The sequence below is a fragment of the Paroedura picta genome, chromosome 1 (assembly GCF_049243985.1).
Source record: "Paroedura picta isolate Pp20150507F chromosome 1, Ppicta_v3.0, whole genome shotgun sequence".
In the NCBI taxonomy this organism is placed as follows: Eukaryota; Metazoa; Chordata; class Lepidosauria; order Squamata; family Gekkonidae; genus Paroedura; species Paroedura picta.
In genome coordinates this window covers 119985176-120007399 of record NC_135369.1, presented here as the reverse complement: position 1 = coordinate 120007399, position 22224 = coordinate 119985176, and the positions used below count along the sequence as shown (strand labels likewise).

Below are 22224 nucleotides of genomic sequence, written 5' to 3'. Positions count from 1 at the left end.
CACATAAATATATGCTGGACCCCAAACTACACACCCCATCTTTGAATTATATCTTCAGTATGCTCTGAGATGTTTCTTACATTTGAATTCTAAAACAAAAAACAAAAAAAACTATTGATTCTGTTATACTGCTTCTAATCTTTAAAAGGCATTATTATACTGTTACTCATTTGTTTCTTAATCCTGTACAAGACTGTTTTATTTGCATAATTTGGAAAAGCAGATTCTAAGTGCTGAAGGAACAGTAACCCAGAGAGAATAAAAGGTTAAAATGCCTTCACTAGGCAGAGAGTTGCTGAGAGCTCACTGATTGGCTAACCACATATGTGTGGGAGATATTTTATTGACTGTGGGCTGGAGGGAATTTAGATCCATCTGGGTTGAGTCTGAGATTGATCAGAGTGATCAAATCCATAGTGGAAAAACTCCTCTGAGGATAAACTCTAGTGAGAGTACTAGAGGATAAACTCTAGTGAGAGTACTAGGTTTTTGATTGACAGAGCTAATCCACACAGTGTCTGGTCAACTAGGGCAGTGATTTGGCAGAGACAATGTGGGTGGACAGGTGTTGGTTCCCAAATTAAGCCAAAGTGTGAGGTGAGATGTTCTATGAATGAGAAGGTAGAACCTTGCCTAGTTGTAAGGGGAAATTAGGGGTTTATTTCCTTAGATAGGGGTTTGTAAAGTAGAGCTCTAGTAAATTCAGAAGGTAATGGACTACTAAATCAAATGTGTTTTGGGATAAATACAGTTGAGAATCTTCTCAATTTAAAAAATAACTTTTAACATCTGAAAGAAAAACCTGTGAAGAACTGAAAAGGCTGTAACTAGGCATCTGCAAGGAGAAGAAGATTTGGACCATTTTTGATTTGCCCAAATCATCTGATTTAATGCCACTGGAGCCAGATTCTCTGGTCTGATCTTACCATAGGAAATAATGGAGGTCATATGGGGGCACCAAGTTTGAGTACCCTTAGAATTAGGGGGCCCCTGGTTCAAACTTTTTGTAACTTGGGGGTTCTTTTGAGGGGAGGCTCCTGCAGCCACACTGCAAGTTTGGTACCTCTACATCCAACTCCCAATCCCCATCCTCCATGATCTTATCCAAGACTAGCAGCTGCTTCCCCATATTTCTAGTTATACTGATGACATGCAGAAAAGAAAGGGAACAGAGGGAAACAGTGTATAAGCAAAAAACATCCATCTAACCATTGTTTGGTGCTAGCACTGAACCAGTCTAGTATCTGCTTTTATTTTGAATATGACCATTTCTTTTAACAAAATATATTAATAATAAATAAATTGTTATATTTTAGGAATGATGAAGGTAATATTTAATTTTGATTCTATATAGAAATACCAAAAGCATTCATGTATGTAGTGTATTTCATTCAAGATATCTGATAACAACCACTTCTACCCTCTGTGCTGCCCTCAAAATTTCAGTCTTTTCTTGTCTGGCAATAGAACCCTAATTGTGACAATGACTTTCAGAACTGCAGGATATTCTTTCTAAATGAATTTCTTTCTTACATGATAAAAATTACACTGCAGTTCTGTAACCTAATTTAGGGTCTATGTGCCTTCAGCTCCACAAATCTTCAGGACAACCTTCAAGTGAACTATGCACACCACTTCATGCAGACTATAACTATATAAAATACAGGGGACTGTAGCCATCTCTCCTAAACAATCGTATTCAGGATAGCACTTATTTTTAAAATCCATTTTTATTGGGACAATACTATAGTATAAAACCTTAAATTGTAATACAATGACTTATATCTGATACAGCTTCTTTTGAACTACTTTGTTGTATATGAATCTACATTAAATATCAGTCTATAATATGTTCCTCACAAATTTCAAGGGGAAAAGTGTGAGAAAGAAACTGCAATCCAAAATGCCATGGGATCATCTTCATTTCATTTGGGATATAGAGAGACAGAGAGACAGACATAGATATAGAAACACTCTCAGTTCAAGCAATGATTGCATCATCAGGAACAGATTGTCTTCTGAGTGTCCTGCTATGAGATGTGTATGAAGAAATGTGGGGAAATGATGAATTACATACACAGGAATGAGGCTCAATTCACATGTCTTTTCAGTTCATTTCACTGAAAAGAACAAGTTCATGAGTAGTTAAGCTGCTTCAGTGAACTACTTTATTCAACAAAACCTGGTGATTGTTTTTGATCAAGGTAATAGTTTAATACAGGCACACATCCATATAGCAGTGAGTCAACTGCCCATTATGCATGGCAGCAGCCATGCTGGACTGCTGCTGGCCATTGTGTCAGGGCAGCATGCCATGGTGTTTCCCACATATGCACGGGGGAGGAAATCCCCCAGCATATGCGGGCTGCCCTGACGTAGCAATCACTTGCCAAAATGCCAGGGCTGGAATGCCTGATACACTGCCTGGAGGCAGCAGCAAGGAGGAGTGGGGGGCATGGGCCCCCCACTGCACAATGGTGGGGAGCCGCATGCCACTCTCCCACCAAGGTGGGGGTGGAGGGACTCCCTGGCCAGCTCCACAGAACTGACAGGAGTATGCAGTGTCCCTACAGGGACACCATAGGTCAGGGGAGGTCTGCTGATTATGCATGACACCAGCCTGGCCTGGCCTAGCCCCAGCTGGCACCCATGGCATCCCAGGAAAATTCCATGTTCCCTTCTGGGGCCTTCTGGGGCACTGTGCAAGGCTGGGATGGTGGCAACATTGTGTACAATCGGGTCTGCACTGCTGCCATCACCTTGGATTTCCTGCCCCGTGCATAATCAGTCAATGTCAGGATAATCATTAAATATGTAGCATTTTCATATAGAACTCATCATTTTACCTTTCAGTACCAATATGAGGGCTACTGTTTTCACTTTATAACAAGTGTAACTTTAATAACCTGCTCATAATTTGACAGCTATTTCAATACAGATACACATCTATGGTTACCAAGAAAATGGGTGACTTTAATCTGTTTAGGGAATGACCATGTGAACCATAGAATCATAGAAACATATAGTTGGAGGTACCTCCTGGGTCATCTAGTCCAACCTCCTGCACTATGCAGGACACTCACATCCCAATCGCTCATCTACTGTAACCTGGCCCCCTTTTGCCTTCACAGAATGAGCCTCTCTGTCAGATGGCTATCTAGCCTTTGTTTAAAAAATTCCAAAGATGGAGAACCCACCACCACCCGAGGAAGCCTGTCCCACTGAGAAACCACACTAACTGTCAAGAGCTTCTTCCTGATGTTTAGACGGAATTTCTTTTGAATTTCTTCTGAACATTTTTTACTTTTTTCTGGACTATGCCAGCCAACAGTACAGTTTGTGAGAAGAGAACAGAGAGAGGCACTTAACCGTTTTGTGGTCAAAATGAAAAACTGTATATGATAGCAGCTGGTAGACTACAAATCCATGTAACTGAAAGATTGGATCTGCTGGCCTGGGAGAAATTGTATCATGTTTTCCCTGGACATTTTCTACACAGGATTGAGGGTGGACCTTCCTGAACCTGCTAAACATATCCAGGGAAGACAACAAGCTTGACATGCAGGGAAAAGGGGAGAGAAAGTCAGAGGAAAGCAAAATGCTACAGAAGCTACACATGGATGGAGTATCTAGGAAAGCTCCAAAGCCTTCCACAACCAAGCCTTCCAGCTCTATGGTTCACATGTCAGGTAGATGAAACGGAATCTGAATAATTTTTTTATCTATCAAAAGAGAAACTTCTGTAGAAGTCATTGGTGCATAACAGTTCGATCTCCCGAGATTGAATCTGCCTGACCAAATATATGTTAATTCAACCCTCTGAAAATGCTGTGTGAAAACTGTCAAAAGACAAAGTCAATATAGGATATTGGGGGTTGAAGGGGGAATGGACAGTAGATGTTTCCCAAAGCATACAGCAATGTTCCTTTTTGGGGTGATTTAGCAGGGAAGAAGTATGCTGTGGATTTAGTCATGTGATGCCAAACAGATGCAGCTGGACACATACCACACCTCCAAGTTGTTTCTGGGCTGTCAACAAGAGGGAAGCAGCCATACCCATTTCACACCAATATAAAGACTAGGGAAATGAATGTCTTGCTTTAAATGAAGCAAAGACAGAACGAGCTGGGAAGAAATGTATTGGGCCACTTCTTTTATTGATGATTTTCAAAATTATCTCAGGGAGGCTGGCCTTTACACATGATAATGTTGGTATAATAAAAGGTGTGTGCATACTCCTTTTTAAAAGGTGACCATACGATAGTACTAAAATTGCTTAGCTTTAATAAAATGGATCAAACAAAGGATGAGAAAGGTGAATTATCTGGCCTCCTTTACAGACTCTCACACGGACTCCACATCATGTGAATATGCTCAAACCATAATTCAGAAGAGAAACCTAGGATGCTGATCCTGTTACTTCTGCCTGAGGGGGCATGCCGCAGCAGCAGCACGCCATGCGTCCCAGTCATCGCCCCAGCACTCACACACGCCACCAATGCCGAGGGCCCACCAGCCATTCCGAACACTCCACGGTGAGCCAGAAGCCCCCCACGGACTCTCCACCCCCCACCTCCAGTGCCTACCCATCTCCGCCCCATCATCTTCAGCCCTCTCTGCCACTCCGGGACTCTGCTGCCTGCCCCCCCCCCTTTATGCTACTAACCCCCACTGCATTTTAAACTGCAGTGGGCTTCACAGCTAGTTTATTAATAAAAATGCATGGGACTCAGGAGAGCCACTAATGGATCCCCCTGTGTCTCACATAGTTTGCCCTTCTTATTTTTAACAACTTACTCAGGACTGTAATGGATGCTAGACATGATGGGGATGATGTTTCTTTTTATGAGTTGCTCAGAAAGGGAATCATAGAATCATAGAGTTGGAAGGGACCTCATGGACCATCTAGTCCAACCCCCTGCACTATGCAGGACACTCACAATCCTATCACTCATCTACTGCAACCTGCCACCCCCTTAAGCCTTCACAGAATCAGTCTCTCTGTCAGATGGCTATCTAGCCTCTGTTTAAACATTTCCAAATATGGAGAACCCACCACCTCCCGAGGAAGCCTGTTCCACTGAGAAACCGCTTTAACTGTCAGGAACTTCTTCCAGATGTTGAGATGGAATTTCTTTTGAATTAATTTCATCCCATTGGTTCTGGTCCATCCCTCCAGGACAAGAGAGAACAACTCTGCTCCATCCTCAATATGGTATCCTTTTAAATACTTGAAGATGGTTATCAAATCTCCTCTTCAGGCTAAGCTGACCAAGCTCCCCCAACCTTTCTTCATATACCTTGATCTCCAAACCCCTCACCATCTTTTTTGCCCTCCTCTGGACATGCTCCAGTTTGTCTACATCCCTCTTCAACTGGGGTGTCCAAAACTGAACACAGTACTCCAAGTGAGGCCAAACCAAAGCAGTGTAAAGCGGTACCATCACCTACCGTGATATAGACACGATACTCCGTTTGATACTCCTTTGGTTGGACACAATTCTCCTTTTGGTTGAGGCCGGCGCCTCCATAATAGATCGGACCCCCTTTTTCCTCTTAGTTTTATGATTATGGTGATTCTTACTCCCTCCTTGGGTTATGAGCGGGGTGGTATAATGTCACCGCCGCTTGGATTGGTTGGGTTAAGTTGAGTTGTTCAGCTTTTTTAGAAGATTTTATTGTATTTGGGGGTTTTATGAGGGTTTTATTGTTGTGACCTGCCACGAGCCTTGTGGGAGTGGCAGGCTATAAACAAAGAAACAAACAAACAAACATACCGCAAAATCCCATTTGCCTTTTTAGCCACCAAGTCACACTGTTGACTCATGTAAATTCTGTGGTCTACTAAGACTCCTAGATCCTTTTCGCACATGCTACTGCCAAGACAAGTCTCCCCCATCCTATATTGATGTATTTGTTTTTTCCTACCTAAATGCAGAACTTTACTTTTTTTCCCTATTGAACTTTTTATTCAGTTTAGCCCACTTCTCGGGCCTATCAAGATCATCCTGTATTCTGATTCTGTCTTTGGTTGTGTTTGCTACACCTCTCAGTTTAGTATCATCTGCAAATTTAATAAGTATTCCCTCTAAACCCTCATCCAAATCATTTATAAATATGTTGAACAACACAGGCCCCAGGACAGATCTCTGGGGAACGCCACTTGTCACTCTTCTCCAAGAGGATGCTGAACCGTTAACAAGTACTTTTTGGTCTGTCAACCAGTTATCGATCCACCTGACAGAATAAGGAATGTATTAAGTTGCAGCTTTTACTGGTCCAGTAGAATTTTGTCTTGATAATTCCTAGGGAGCCTAAAACTTGAATGTGAGTCCAAAGTTTGGAGTTATTGAACTTTTTAATTCCTCTGTTGCAAATAACATTGTGAAAATAATGTTGGTTAACTCTGGGATTCTCAAAGGGGTTCTAGCTTAAACACAATTCAAGGAAACTCCAACCTTCTGACATTGCAAATAAATGTAATATGTGCAATTCAACAATTTTGTCTCCATTCTCCTTCAGTGCTTATCTCAGAACATAAATATTTTAAGTTGCTTGTGTGTTGGTTTAATACAACAGAGCATAAAACAGCAGTGTTGCCAAACACTACACTATTGAAAAAGGAACACGTGTTAAACTACTGTGGGGATGATTTACTGAGGCTATTACTTTTGTTCTTATTTTTTGTGCTTAATAAATATTGGATTTTCCAGTTCTTACCTCATACAATGTGTGTCAGTAACTCATCAACATTGGATCCCAATACTTAATTCATCATTAAAGATGCAGCCCTCAGGTCAACTACATATATATGAATTACAATGAGATTTCCTGTGAAACTTGGGTGTAGGAAAATTCATTAACATTTTGAAATTTGAATTGGTTACACTTTTTCATTGCCTCCCTGCAAGTAATATTGGTAAAACAAAGTTTTAAGATCAACAAAGATTTGTCTTGGGTGTCAGCTTTTATGTGTATGCACCTGAAGTATCTGAACAAGTGTGCATGCACACAGAAGCATATCGAATAAAACTGTGTTGGTCTTAAAGGTACCACTGGACTCAACATTTGTTCTGCCGCTTCAGACCAATGTGGGTGCCTATCTGGAAAAAAATTATCTGAGAGTTGCCATAGGCTACTGTAATATATAATATATAGACCAATGCAGATAGATATAATCCAATAATATGTAATATATAATATAACATATAATCTGTAATATATGCCAAGTTTATTCTCCTAGTATGGATGCGTTTATTGGTAACAGTTTTTCCATTGGCCAAGCGTAGTGTGCAGCTTCCAAGGCTACCTGATATCATGACCTTTCTTTTTCTGATGGGTTTGAAGAAACATCATGATTTAAATAATACAGTCTCCTATAGAAACCCAGTCCCCCATCATAGCTGAAGTAATTCATCCAGGTTTTGCTTTGTGTTTCAGCGTAAGAAAGAGTCTCACAAGAAGTAGAACATTTTCCATAGCTGACTCACCTTGGTAAAAGAGGAAAGCAAGAAAACACTTTTGTTGCTCATTTTTGGCTAGCAAAAATGATTAGCTTTCCAAAAGACTTTTGGAAATCTTTGTTGAATGCTATTTTAAGCCAATTGTTACCTTTTAGTATGTCTGATGTCACTGGTTTTCTCTGCTTTATTTATTGGTGTAGTGTTATGCTGATATTACTGAATGTGGCATTTATAAAACACTTTGAGAGCTTCCTTTGTGCTCAAAGGCAGAGTAAAATAAATAAATAATTATCAATATGATTGAGCATGTACACTACTGTCCTTTTATATGGTTGTGACCTCAATTTAATCAAAAATAAATTAAATTTGAAAAGTGTAGTAGATAGTGTGAATTTCTTCCATGTCCTAACCTCGATAGAGACATTCTGCAGCAGTCTTAATTGAACACATGTTCGGAAGCATAAGCAGATCTCTTTCTAGTTGTTATTTTCCCTCCTTTCATGTCTCTCCTCCTCTCAGAAGACCAAAGAAGTCTCTAATATTATTCTTGAGATTACATGCTACACAGTGAACAGATTGCTGTTGTCAGAAAATTACATCCAATCTGTGTTGAACTGTGAAGGGGAATTGTTTATGATTAGGTGATTTACACTTGAAGTGGGCAGAAGATGGCAAGGTCTGTAATTAGAAGGAGGGAAATTTATCTTCCAGCAGCATGTTCCCCCTTTTGAGCAGAACCCTGGAGTCAGTCAAGGGCAGATGCAAACACACTTCTCCTCCAAGCTGGCTGAATCTGCACCTGGACCTGATTGAACACAGTAAACAGTTGCCAGGAACAACATTTGGCCTTTGTCCTATTTGGGAAAGGAAAACTCAGATGTTACTAACATCTTCAGTTTAGCTCTTCTGTGCTGTATTTAAACCTAGCTTTGCGAGGTGCACATCCCCATCTGCTTCATTCTCACCTGGATGGTCTGAAGTCTTGGAACTGGCTGTAAAAAACAAGGATTAGGCTGTAGTCTGTTGCCACTTTAGTGGACCATTAAACAGCATCAAGTTACATTGAAATAAATATATGGCTTTGAGCTTGATATGCAGGAGGAATGTTAAAATGTTGGTTGGTTTTGTCCTTTTTTCCCATTGCAATGGCAATGAAGTAAACTGTGCTTACTTCCCAAATGGATAATTCTACTAGAGGAAGTGAATGGATCATTTAATGCATCCTCCTAATATTAATTTTACACATACACAATCATATTCAATTCCAGACATAACATCACAGGGAGGCAGATTTTTGTTGTTTCTCTCTGGAGACTATTCTCTCTCTCTGGAGCACATAAAAAATACCTAACAAAGACAACTGAACACAAGAAAAAAAATATGTCTGGTTTCATTTTGCATCCCACTCTGTTCTAAGGATTTATGGAGACTCAAAGAATATTTGAATGAAACCGAAAGATCTGTATCCTTTAAAGCAGTGGTCCCCAACCTTTTTATCACTGGGGACCAGTGAACACTTGACAATTTTACTGAGGCCCGGGGAGAGGGGGTAGTCTTTTGCCAAGGGACGTTGCCACCGCCGCCTGAGTCCCTGCTCTGCTTGCTTTCCCACCAGCACCCCTGACTTCCCGCCGCCCACTGGGGGACACTGCCAGCAGCAGCTGCAAAGTGCCACACCAAGGGGGAGCCCCAGCCATGGCAGCCGCTGGAGAGCACCAAAGGTGATCTGGTGGCAGAGCAGCAGGGCAGCCACCAAGGCAGAAGCTGGGGAGGAGGACGAGGAGGAGCTGTGGCCCGGTACCGACTGACCCACAGACCGGTCCCGGTCTTCTGACCGGGGATTGGGGACAGCTGCTTTAAAGAACTTACAACAGCAAAATAGACTAACATATACAAATCACACACCAATCATATGCAAAAATACAAGAGTATATACAAACAAACACACATGCCCGGAAATTCCTCTGCTGGTTACTGATCCTCCACCTAATTCTTATTTTTCCCCTGCTATTGCCAGTGTCTCCCCACGTCCTGTTCACCACTGTCTTACTCCTGCCATTTCTTGATTCTACCTCTTCCTCTCAACTCTTTACTTTCTAGTACCTCCTGTCTCCTCTGCTGCCCTGTCATCATCCTTCTCTTCCTCATCCTCCTCTTCCTTGCTGTCCATGCTGCTGTCCCCCTGATTCTCTCTTGTGAGAGCAGGGGAAGGTTCCAACCAGCTGCATTTGAAAGGCTGAATAGAGTGCTGGTGTGAGGGGGAAAAAAAACCCTGGGGCAGTTGGATTTTGGAGGGAGAAGCGACTAGAAAGGGAGTCCAGTAGGGACTGCAGTGATTCATTTTGACAGGCACAGTTTGGGTGTTGTTCTCAGATAAAAACTGTGATTTTTTTCAAGCTGTCTAGTTACTGTCTTTACATTAAAAACTGCTGAGAAAAATAAACATTGTTACTCTGATGTATGATGTACCTTTACTGTGCCTGCTAGAAGGCTAGAGAGGGAAGAAATTACATGGTTAACAGACAATGAAATTAATTACCCACATGACATCCTCAATCCAGAATAGGACCCAGGGAAGTGTGGCCTGGATTTGCTGTCGCTGTGTTCTCTGTGTTTCTGCACCGAAGGCTTTGCATCAGGTTGCAAGATGGAGTTTGAACTGGGACAGGTTGCCCTGCCTCTTCCTGCTCCCACACAGGGGAGCATTTGGCCCAGTGTACCTCACTCACCCCAGATTTGTGCTCCTGCATAGGAGCTGGGGCAGCAAAGTTCCCCATGAGGAAGGGATCAAAGCAGACACTAATTAAAGCATATCCACTTCGGCTCACACATTAGGGGACAGTGAACCTAAAGGGGTATGTAGGTGGTGAAGAGGTATACAACTTTCCAGTGTGAAGGACTTGTTATTGGAAAAGTGGTATATAGTATACTAACAAGAGAAAGGCCCGAATTAGAGATGGTGACAGTTCACACATTGCTCTTACTCCCTCCTTCACCTGACTTCTTCTAAGGAGCAGGTCTTGGTTGTAGCTGCCTCCCTCCACTGGCCCTTTCCTTCCCCTTTCCTATTGTGTTTTTCTCCCTAACCCTTCCACTGCTACCTCCTCCTCACACCCATCTCCTTTCTTATCACCTCCTTCCATCTGCTACTATCAGTACTCTCTTTTCATAAACAGTCTCCAAATTGGTATGTGAGATTTCATGAGATATTATCACGAGTACCCACTTTTCAACAGTACTTGGTCTGTTTCTAATCTAGTGAATCGCCTTGAGAAGAAATTGTTGGACTAGGCGAGATCTGCAGTTTGCATAACTGAGCAGAATATAAAGGGTTTCCTACAGGGGACATTGGAGGAGATGTACATTTAACATAGATAGGATGACTTTCAAATTATCTCCTCCAATATCCTGATTGGCTCAACAGGAGATTTCCTGCTTTTTAAGCATACTTCCTCCTTACTTGCCTCCAGAACAGCTGAACAACAGAATGACTACAGACAACAGAATAGGTATCTATCTTTCTCATTTTATACATGGTTGTTTATCTTCTGAATAAGAAATATTCTTTAAGCAGCCTGGTGCTCTGTCCTCTCTGCATATTCAGACTCTGACAATAAAAATAAATGCCATGACCAGGAAACTGGGAAGAGTCACTTCTCTGCCATGCGTACCTTATGGCCCTATAACATAAAATTGCTGAGGAATTTCATTGAAATATAAATCCTCCAAGTAATTGATGAATGTATTAAATTGTGCAAACGGAGTTACATAAACCCACCTTTGTCCCATTCCTCCGCATAGCACATGGTGGATACCTGAAGGGGGGGAAAAAGTGTTCAGATATAGTCAGGTTACAATATCAAGGCTAAACTACAGCTTGCTCTATCATGGTGCTGATATTGAGGCTCATATGCTTAATATAATGACAGTTTCCATGTATCTAGTTTCTGAGATATATTTTCGCCTCTCTGAGACACATTTTGGTATCTATCAGTTGAAGGAAACTTACGTTCCACTGAAATTAATTGACACTGCAGGCTGCAAAACAGGAAGTCAGGCTTTAAAAAAGTGCTCAGTACTTATTCATGTGTTGGACAGTATAATTGCAAGTGTGAGTCTCCACAGTATTACACAAAATATATAAAAATAAATTAGTGAAATAGCAAGCTTGTTACATTTGGCCGGAATTCATTCTGCTATTCCAGGTAGGAAATTATTTTTACAAAGATCTAGTGCTGAACTATTCATTTAGTCATTTGAGAGTTAGCTTGAACACAGAAAACATGTTTTAGATTAGACTTTCATGAAAAAAATGAAAGTGTATTATTGAGTAAAACATGGACTTTTCTAAGACATGAATGCATACTATGCCACTATTAAAAAAAAATCTTTTCATATGCAGTTGCATAAAAATCAGAAGGAATACTTAACATTGCCAACTCTGGCTTGGGAAATTCCTTGAGATTTAGAGTTGTACCTGGTGAGGGTGGAGAGGAGGGAGCTCAGGTGTAATTCCATATAGTCTGTCTTCTGAAACTGCCCTTACATCCACAGGAACTCCAGTGGAACCAAGCCAGCTGGGTGACCTTGGGCTTGTCAGAGCTCTGATAGAGCTGTTCTGACTGAGCAGTGATGTCAGGGCTCTCTCAGTCTCACCTGAAGTCAATTGTTAGCCACTTTGAAAAGCGGCGTATAAAAACCAACTCTTCTTCTCTCAAAATCAGCTGTTCCATTCTCTACTGAAGAAAACATTGCTGGATCTGCGGGACCCTGCCAGCTACCACCCAGTCTTGCATCTTGCGTTTCTGGGTAAGGTAGTTGAAAGGTCCAGCCGTGGACCAGCTCCTGGCGTTCTTGAAAGATACTTCGACTCTAAATCCATAACAGTCGGGCTTCTTTTCTGGCCATTGGGGGGAGGGGAGATGGTGCTGGTTGCTTTGGCTGGTTGCTTTGATGGATTATCTCTGGTGCCAGCTGGAGTTGTTGGCCTGTCATCTCTCTGGGACCGGGATTTGGGGGACAGCTCTTCAGTGGCTGCACATCCAGACACAGAAGATGGCAGAGGGCGGAGAGTTGTCACATACTTACAACTCCCTTGTGGGGTTCCTTAGGGAGCATTTCTCTCCCCCCATTATACATCTTTATGCGCCCTCTGATTCAGCTGGTCTGAAGTTTTGGGCTGGACTCTCACCAATATACAGATGACACCAAGCTCTATTTCCTGATGGATGGTCTCCCAGACCTCCCCCACCCCCTAGATACATTTGCTGGATTGTTGGAAGCAGTAGTTGGATGGTTAGAGCAAGATGGAGATCCTTGTCATGATCCTAAGAGTGCAGCTTGGCTGGCAGCCCCCAACCACAACAAAGCTGAGACCATGACAGGTAGCCCATAGCAAAGTCAGTTTTTATTGAGGATTACAAAAGAGCAAGCATATTCTTCAGGAAGCACCCAGAGCAGGGTTATTGACATAGCACAGACCAGAGTAGAGCTTCAAACAGAGCCAAACACACTAGAGGAACAGAGCAAACAAAAAGGAAGGAAGAGGGAAGGAGGCTGAGTTGGAACTCCCCAACCTCCCTCCACGAGGAATCTTGAGAAATTGGCATGGCACATCACAATCCTGTGGCTGGGGGGGGAAAGGGAACAGATCAGGAAGTGTGCTTTCTCAGCTTGGCTGGGGTACAACTTAACATCTCGTCCTCGGCCAGGAACTTTGGAGTAGTCCTAGATTCCTAGGACTATGGCAGCACAGGTCACAGGAGTAGCATGCACAGTGTTTTTCCATCCACACCAGGTAAAGCTAACTGTCCGCAGACTGCTTATTCACAGTTATCCATGCAGTGGTCACCTCCAGATTAGATATCTGTAACTCGCTGTACATGGGCCTACTTTTGTCCTTGAACCGGAAATTGCAGCTGGTGCAAAATGCAGCTGCTAGGGTCCTCATAGGAACATCTTGGAGGACCCATATCCAACCTGTGCTGAGGCAGCTGCATTGGTTGGCCAGATAAAGTTCAAAGTTTTCTTGTTAACCTTTAGGGCCTTGCACTCCCTGGGTATGAATCTGTTGGAGGTCCCTGGCCTGAATGAGGTTCACCTGACTTTGACCAGGTCCAGGACCTTTTAGATCATGGCCCCTACCTGGCAGAATGAGCTCCCAGGAGAGCTGCAGGCCCGGTCAGAGCTTTCACAGTTCCACAGGGTCTGCAGGATGGAGCTCTTTTGCCAGGTTTTGGGTTGACCAGGACTAGGAATATCTGGAGTCCCTCACTAAGGGCAACAGACTCCCCCCTAAGAAGACCTCAGCTGAGGGTTTTTTTTTTTCAATCATGGGGGGGAGGAATTTTTTGCCATCAAGGGGTTGATATTGGATTTTATTATTCTTTTTATGTGTTTAATTTTAAAAGTTGTAAACTGACTCGAGCATTTTCAGGAGGGGCAGTATAAAAATTGAAATATAAATAAATAATTACACTGGCTCTACTGTCCTTGCATGTCCCCCCTCTCTCGCTGGGATTACAATTCTGTGCTACAGCCTAGAATTGTAAATGGGCTGTCATTTACCATTTGGGGGCACTGGATTCTGCTGATGGACACTAGTTGTTGATCATTGTTAGGATCCAGAGAAGAAAGTCTGTTGAAGAGTGTTTTTTGGCTCCTCCTGCATCTGTAGGGCATAGTGAACAAGCTCTATGATTATTTTAGTTTGCCTTGGTCATTTTCTAGTTCCTGGACCAGAAGCCATGTGAGATTCCTTCCGGGATGGGTTGGGAATTAAAGAGACTGTGGAGAACTGAATCTAAAGAAAAGAAATAAAGGGGTGCTGGTGTGTTTCTTGGAGGAAGAAAAGAGGAGTGTGTAACAAAAAAAACATCAAGACAAGCTGAGAAGGGAGCCTCCAGAATACTCACTGAGTTTCTCACCTGGTTCCAATCATTAGCAGGAATTTGTTGTTCAGCACTTGCTGCCCCCAGTACACTGAGTCTCGTGGTGCATCAGCTGGTAAGGTTGCTTGGTGGATAATCTGCAGGGGAGTTGAACTGGGCTTTGGTGGCAAGAGCGGATATGATGAATAAGAACAAAGCGATAAAGGAAAAAGAAAAAGTATAAAAGTTTTATTGGGAAGGCAGGACCACAGTGTTCTGAGGGATTGTGTCAAATCCTGCCAATTCAAGTTTGAACACCCAGTATTTGTGGGTACTGGGTGATTTGTGCACCACCTGCCAACAATACCCAAAAACCAGCATTTGTCTTGTTTCTTTGCAGAGGACCCAGTACACACTCCTGCTACTCCACCATCCTCCCACTAATTTTTCAAGAAAATATTTCGTGAGAGATTTTTTCACCGTGCTCCTCCAACTGGGAAAAAATAGGAGGAAAGTCTTCAGGAAACCACAGGGAAAGCTTGGGCAGTTGCTCATCTTACCCATTTTCAGGGTGGCATGTTCAGCAAATGTTCAGCTGATTGTAGCTGTCATGGTGGGGTATATTGGAGCACATGGTCCTTGAGATATGGGGATTCTAGGCTATGAAGGGTTTTGCATGAATTGACCCTAAAAACTAACTGGTAACCCATGGAGTGACATGAATAAAATATGCAATATGTATACTCCTGGCTCCCAATAGTAATCAAACTGTGGTATTCTGCATCTACCAGAGTTTCTGGGTTGTCTTCAAGAGCAGACCCACATATAAAGTGTTAGTCGCCTAGCCTCATGATTGTTGTGGCACAGATCCTCATGGCTGGATCTGCTGGTTCAAGGAAAGGAGCCATCTTCCAGGCTAAAATAAGATGAAACAAAGCATTTTTTCAGGTGAACCAACTTTAAATTGTGAACAAATAATACAAGTGTGTGGGTACTCATCTTGAGAGAAACAGACTTTGTTTTGCATGCTTGTTATTTGTCAAGGATCAAAGCATCTCTGCTATTCGTATCTTGAATGTGGCTTGTGCTATTTATGTGCATATATGAATGCTGTATGCAAAACAGAAGCCAGATGACAGCCAAGTATAAAATAAATATGCATGCTAGCCAAAGTACCTTATAGGAAATGAAAGAACCAGTTTAAGTTTCATGTGAGTAAATTGTCTTCTTTAACATTAACAAAAGTGCAAGAAGCACTTTTATACATTCTAAATAGTTAAGCTAAATGTGTTTTTCTGTACTAAGTCAACATAGCTAGTTTCAAGCATGGTCTTTTGCTTCCCGCTTGCCCTTAAAAAATTGCAGTGTGTATTGTACAATAGCCTCATCTGGTCCAATATCCAGGCTGGAGCCCTGACAGTAGATTTATGATAATATAAGAGCCGATGGTGCCATTGTTCTGCCTCTTCATCTTTCAGCTCCTTGATTATACTAAAGCAGTCTGGAAATTAGCTTCTCACAAGAGTGATTGGTCTTCCAAAGCTAAGACTACCATGTAATTAAAAGAAATTAGATTCAACACCACCTAATCAAATTAATATTTGTTATGGAAAGACAGTCCCACTTACAATGTTGCTGTGTTTTGCATTCTAAATAAAATGTGCCATATTTATCTTAAATGGGTAGCAGACAGAGACAATTTTCAGTGTTTACCAGAAATTTTAAAAAAGATTAAAATGCTGAAGTAATGTAAAACCATGCTGAAATCGATGTTCAAAAAAAGTAGGAGATATGAATATGCCATTACAGCTTGTCTCTGACATATATTGGATGAGGAGTAAGTTTAGTTCTAGCCATAGCTCATATTTGATTTAAGCAAAGTACAGTCACAATGTTCTTTCTTCTTTATTATTTGTATTCATATTTAAACCAAACTGACTCAAATATATACACAAGCTAACCCACAGAGTTCTGGCCATAAATAAGTTATATTTTTCCACATTTTGTTACTTGGGCCTTTGATGTTCATGTACCTCCACTAAAGATAGGGGAAAGTTAGATGTCCTGCTCCAGAAACTAGTGAAGACTTTTTACAATAGCAAAAAAGGTCAAATTTTGCTAGGGAGCTTGCAGGCTACAACTCAAACCAGAGTTATGGTCATTTATTTTAAAATATAACAGAATTATCTGGTGACTTTTAACAATTTAAAATCTATTTAAAAATTTGTTTGACAGGAAAATTTGGGAAGTCCCCTTAGACAGCTATTGATGAAGGGAGTTCATTAAAGCCAACTGTTTATTGGCTATGAGGCCGAGGGTGGTGGGGGGGATGTGCCTGGCAGCATTCTACTGAACCCTAGCTGCTGTACAGCTGTAGAGCTGTTGGTGGGGCTCAGCAATACTGGTCGCTCTACTTTGCTTTAAAATGTTACTTCTTTCTGACAAAAATATATTGATCTAGACCAGTGGTCAGTCCGTCAAAAGTGAGTTCTACAAGTCTCCTACGCATTGTGTACAACAGTTGTAGTATATTTTGTTTGTGTTGAATCTGCTACTAATCAGTTTCAAGTTCTAGTTTACGAGAGTGATTTTAGAAAAAATAGCAAAGAGAACATCTACAATATCAGGAAGGCGTGATGTAATTACTTGGCATGACTACATTCATAACATGGCCATATTAATTCATGATTCAATGAGTCACGGCAAATAAAGATGTTCATTTTGTCTACCAATTAATAGCAGAGCAGTGAGTTCATTTCCTCCATACAGATTGGGAAAGGCTGTTCTTTTGTACCCCACTTTTTACTATCCAAAGTTCCAAAGTGGCTTACAATCACCAACCTGCCTCTCCCCACAACAGACAACCTGTGAGGTAGGTGAGGCTGAGAGCTCTGAGAATATTGTGAGAGGCCCAAGATTACACAGCTGCCTGCCTGTGGAGGAATGGAGAATGAAACCTGGTTCTCCAGATTAGAGGCTGCCAGAAGGAGAAGGAGAAGGAGAAGGAGAAGGAGAAGGAGAAGGAGAAGGAGAAGGAGAAGGAGAAGGAGAAGGAGAAGGAGAAGGAGAAGGAGAAGGAGAGTTGGTTCTTATATGCTGCTTTTCTGTACCAGAAGGATTCTCAAAGACCGTTTACACACTGGGAACTTCATTGCCCCAGCTCCCATGCAGGAGCACAAATTGGGGGTGAATGAGGTGCACCGGGCCAAGTGATCTCCCACATGGGTACAGGAAGAGGTGGGGCAACCTGCCATGACTAAAACTCCAGCCTGCAGCCTGGCATGAAACATCCAGTGCATAAACGGTCAAAGTTGGCTTACAATTTCTTTCCCTTCCTCTCCCTATAAGAGATACCCTGTGAAGTAGGTGAAGCTGAGAGAGCCCTGATATTGCTCAGTCAGAATAGCTTTATCAGTGCTGTGGTGGGCCCAAGGTCACCCACCTGGCGGCATGTGGAGGAGTGGGAAATCAAGCCCAGCGTGACAGATTAGAAGTCTGCACTCTTAACCATTACACCAAGCTGGCTCCCAGGGGTAGGATTGCCAGATCCAGGTTGGGAAACTCCTAGAGATTTGGAGGATGAAGCCTGGGGAGGACAGGGACCTCAGTGGGGAACAATAATATAGAATCTACCCTCAAAAGCATCTATTTCTTTCCAGAAAAATTGACCTCTGTAGTCCAGAGATGAACTGTAATTCTGAGCGATTGCCAGGTTCCACCTGAAGCTGGCATCCTTGTGCTGGTCAATCTGAGTTTCATTGTTGCCGTCCTTGTTTTTGTAACAGACCATGATGAATGTGCAGATTTAATTTTGTCCAGCATTGGGAATCTGTTGTAGATAGTAAATTTCATTCCACAGCCACAAGAATAAGAACACATTTTATGGGAAATCTGACCGACAAATTTTTATGGGTGTGTGGTTCACAGTCACTGAATTTTGAAGTGGATTTAGATGCTTTTCAACATTGACAGCAAAAGTGAGATTTCAATAAAATACATGCTTACAAATCAACAATCACATGGCAAATTTTGTTGCTTTTGTTGCCACAAGCTAGCATCCTTGTGCTGGTCAATCTGAGTTTCATTGTTGCCGTCCTTGTTTTTGTAACAGACCATGATGAATGTGCAGATTTAATTTTGTCCAGCATTTGAATGTTCCTCTTAACTTACCAGAGATAAATAGCGGCCGCGGCTCGGCACGGCCACCATTGATGCTGCGGGAGCGCCGGCGATGATGCGACAGCCAGCGGCGTCATCGGGCCACGCCATCGCGTGGCCAGAGAGGGGCGGGGCGCCTGGCTTTAAATAGGCCAGGCGTGCGCACTCCCTTCCTCTTCACGCCGGCCGCCTGCAGGGAACAGTCACCCTCCCTCCCATCCCAGTTTGAATGTTTTGTTAAGTCGCAGCCGCGGTTATGTTAGGCAGGGAGCCCGTCTGCATGCGGGACTCCCTGAGGTGGGGGTCTTGGTAAAGAGACCGGCAGTTCCCGGGCGCGGCCTACCCGGCTGGGAGGCCAGGGGCCCGGGGCCAAGCGGCAAGGGGACACCATTGGAGGCGGACGCCCTTTGGGTCCCTTGTGGCCGTTTCCCTGGATTCCGCGGCGGAAGGCATCCCATCCTCCCGGCTGGGAGTGAGGCGAGGAGCCGGAGCGCCGCGGTTCAAAACGGCAGCCGGACGGCTGTTGGGGGGTCAGGCTCCCTTCACCTACATAAGGCCAACCCTATGTTGAGGGGGGTTGTATGTTAATAAACGGCTGCGGCCAAGTTATTTCCCAAAACTGGTGTCGTGTCTTCGCTGGAATAGTTGCCACCTGCCAGTCAATACACAAGAGCAACTGTTGATATATTACACAATATAAAGTACAAGTTTGAAGGTTAGAGTCCTAAAAATACCCCAAAATGTTATTTGCTTGTTATGACCTCCGGAGAAAAGAAAGTTTCATCTCAGGAGTCAAACCAGCAGAGTGTGGATTTAATTATGGCTTTAATATTATACACATTTTACTTGGAATTAAGTCTTGTTAACTAAGTTACTTTACTGAGCCATATAAGACTTTGTTTTTTAATGCCAGTTCTAGATTGGAAAACTAATAAACTATAATGCTCCCAATACCAATAATAACCCATTGCTATGGTAATTCTAGTGTGGGAAATTAATGGGTCATATAAACTAAATAATAAACTAATATTAAGAAATCTCAGCTACCCTCCTTTCAGCTGTTGCAGCTTCGCAGGAAAAGCTTGGGTTGCAGGACCTTCCAATATGCGTTTTCTTTTGACCTGGTCATTTTCTGTTCCTCAGGCTTGCCTGCACACTGCTTCTTTTCTTTTGCTGTCTCCAGGCCTCACCCATGTCCATCTAGACCTGTACCTTGATCTTCCTCCTTTTCAGTTTCCCAACCCTTCCTTAAAAGTTCTTTCTGAAGGGAAAGCCACCCCAGCTCTACCACTCCCCACTCCCCCAAGAATCAATCCTCCTGACTTGTAAGAGTCCCAGCGACTGAAATACTGGCCAGGAACTCACTTAGCTATTTTCCTTTGAAGATGGCAAAATCCCAGGAAATTAGGGCTACCTCATTCCTGTGACTCCCATCCTACCAGTTTGCATTGCTTTCCCCACTCACCCATTCAGGTGGCCTCTCCACATGTTTGTGTATATAGGTCAACAAAATCACAGAGAGGGAACTGCAATTCAAACTAAGGGAACTTTTAACATTATTGGCTAACTTGCAGGATTCATCCTGCCATTGGGTCCATTCAACTACAGGGTTTGGTGGGAATCCCCAACTGTATATAAGTTTGGGCAGTGGGCCATTGAGTTCAGTTCTGTGGTGTGATCTTAATAAAGAGCTGATGTTTCACTCTACGAGTGACTGTGCTATATTGAACCCACTATTCAATAGATATCATAGTCCATTGTATTGAAAGCCACTAGCAGGCAGTGACGAACCTGTCTTAATTGGTACCTGGAAGGCAGGCAGAATGGGGTTTGATTATGTGTGCTGGGGGCATGCCCAAGTGGGCTCTGAAGCTGGCAGAGCACACCCAGCCGCCACCTACCCCCACCCCACTGACAGGTCTCTTCAAACCTCATGCTGGCTCTGTCCTGCTGGACTGACTCACCTGAGCCTTACCTCATGTTCACCTTCCATCAGGTGGCACCCAGGGCACATGCTGTAGTTGCCACACCCTAGTTAGGCCATTACTGACTGGCCCTGATGAGCCATATCCAGGAGAAAGTTGGAAGGTAAGTTCATTCCAGGGCAGTCCCTGCTCCTTTTTCCCCGGTGATAGCTTCCACTGTCTGGGGGGAAAGAAGGAACCAAACTCATTATTATTATTATTATTATATTTATATTTATACCCCGCCTCCCCCCGAAGGCGGGGGACTGGCTTGGTTCAGGTAGACATTTTTTGGTGGTTTCAAGGTTCAATTTGGGAGCCACACAAAACAAAACAGAACTGCTTTTTTTGGAAGGGGGGTGTTGTACCCCAACCCTAATAGCTATTATAACAGACAGAGTTCATTGTACCAGTGGATATTTTTTTTAAGATAGCAGTGAGCTGATGAGTGACCAGCTGGAGAATGAACTACCATTAGTCTTCTGAACAAGTAGGAAAAACCATTGTCTAAGAGCCATGGTGTATTTATTTTGAAGAATCAAAGGTTTTATCTTTGCCATTTACAGTGAGCCAGTCATTGCAAGATTTACAGAGCACTGACTTTTTTTTTGTCCTCAGCAATAGGATTTCATTGGCACAGATCTAATTTCCTATTTCCCTTTTTAAAAACTGACATATTCATCAAATCTTTTAAAAAAAGAAAAAGAAAATCAGGAGGAAGAATTTATGAGATGTCAAGCATCCTTTTAATGCATTCAAAACTGTAACACCACATGCAGAAAACTGAATATATGTTATTTAGGAGAACTTCATCAATCACAGAAATGAGCAGTCTGTAGGTCCAGGTCAATACCTTACAGCCCATTAAACAGAAGAAAGGAAAGCAAGTTTGCTTATGCTCAATATGATAGATGGAGGGACTGAATAATAATAATGTATGTAGGTAGTCTTAACTTGCCAATATTAGGATGAAAAATTATCAATCATTAATCCATCAAAGACTGTTAACTTTTCCATTTTTGATTATTGCGTATCGTCTGCATTAACATGAATGGGGGGAGGAATTAATGGAAGCACTATAATAGTTTGGTCTCTTGGTTCATCTTACTAACCTGCTATACTTTCTACTTGTCTGTAAGTTGAATATTAAAAAAAAATATTTCATAATATGTCAGAAAAGTAGAGAGGAGCACAAAATTGCTAACTATCGCTGTAAATAGGACTATTAATTTATTCCATTTCATATTCATTTAGTTATATGTAGACTGAATGACTTTATTTTTTTCAATGTATGATTAATATATCCTAATTAGCATAATGTACTTCCCAGTTTAAATTAATAACAAAACTATTCCAGTCTCCACTCCCCAAAATGATCACGATGTCCTACTAATATCCTGTGCATTTATACTACTGTATCATTGCTTAATATTTTAGGAAAGATGTAACTGTGCATACTAATATGATGCTAAATAATGGGCTGAACTAGGAGAATAAAAATTCTGATTTTAATAATGTAATTACAATATTATAAATGAACCTCCCTTAGTAGCAACGACTAATATTTCATTGTTATGTTCTAGCAGCAAAATATTAGCGACGTGTTCAGCCAGCCCCCTTGATCCATGCTGCTCATGCCTGGTGAAAACCAAAAGCGAGATTTGTGTCCATCAGTTCCTAGTTCTTCCTTTGAAGCTGGACTGAGGCAGCTCTAATGGTCACGAATGTTTCTTTTGAATTGAGTGGAATGAAATGCAAGACTATACTAAA

At 42.3% G+C, this 22224-nt stretch overlaps 1 protein-coding gene across 1 annotated transcript; it reads right to left on the bottom strand.

The window, feature by feature from the left end:
• Nucleotides 1–8210: 8210 nt before the first annotated feature.
• LOC143836365 (uncharacterized) lies at nucleotides 8211–18601 on the bottom strand. Its single transcript, XM_077336011.1, has 4 exons — nucleotides 18503–18601; nucleotides 14390–14628; nucleotides 11242–11278; nucleotides 8211–8455 (listed from the first exon to the last, which is right to left on the bottom strand). Exons 1-4 carry the CDS (start codon nucleotides 18599–18601, stop codon nucleotides 8387–8389), a joined length of 444 nt encoding a protein of 147 aa, XP_077192126.1. The 3' UTR covers nucleotides 8211–8386.
• Between the last annotated feature and the right edge of the window lie 3623 nt (nucleotides 18602–22224).

What these genes read in the sequence shown, in the direction of transcription:
- LOC143836365 (XM_077336011.1), bottom strand. Translation starts at nt 18,601, where the DNA reads ATGGCGTGGCCCGATGACGCCGCTGGCTGTCGCATCATCGCCGGCGCT. An exon ending in CTGCTAATGATTGGAACCAG is followed by an intron (nt 11,279 to 14,389) that starts GTGAGAAACTCA and finishes CCCCCCCTTCAG; the next exon opens with GTATCCACCATGTGCTATGC. An exon ending in TGCGGAGGAATGGGACAAAG is followed by an intron (nt 8,456 to 11,241) that starts GTGGGTTTATGT and finishes TGTTTTTTACAG; the next exon opens with CCAGTTCCAAGACTTCAGAC.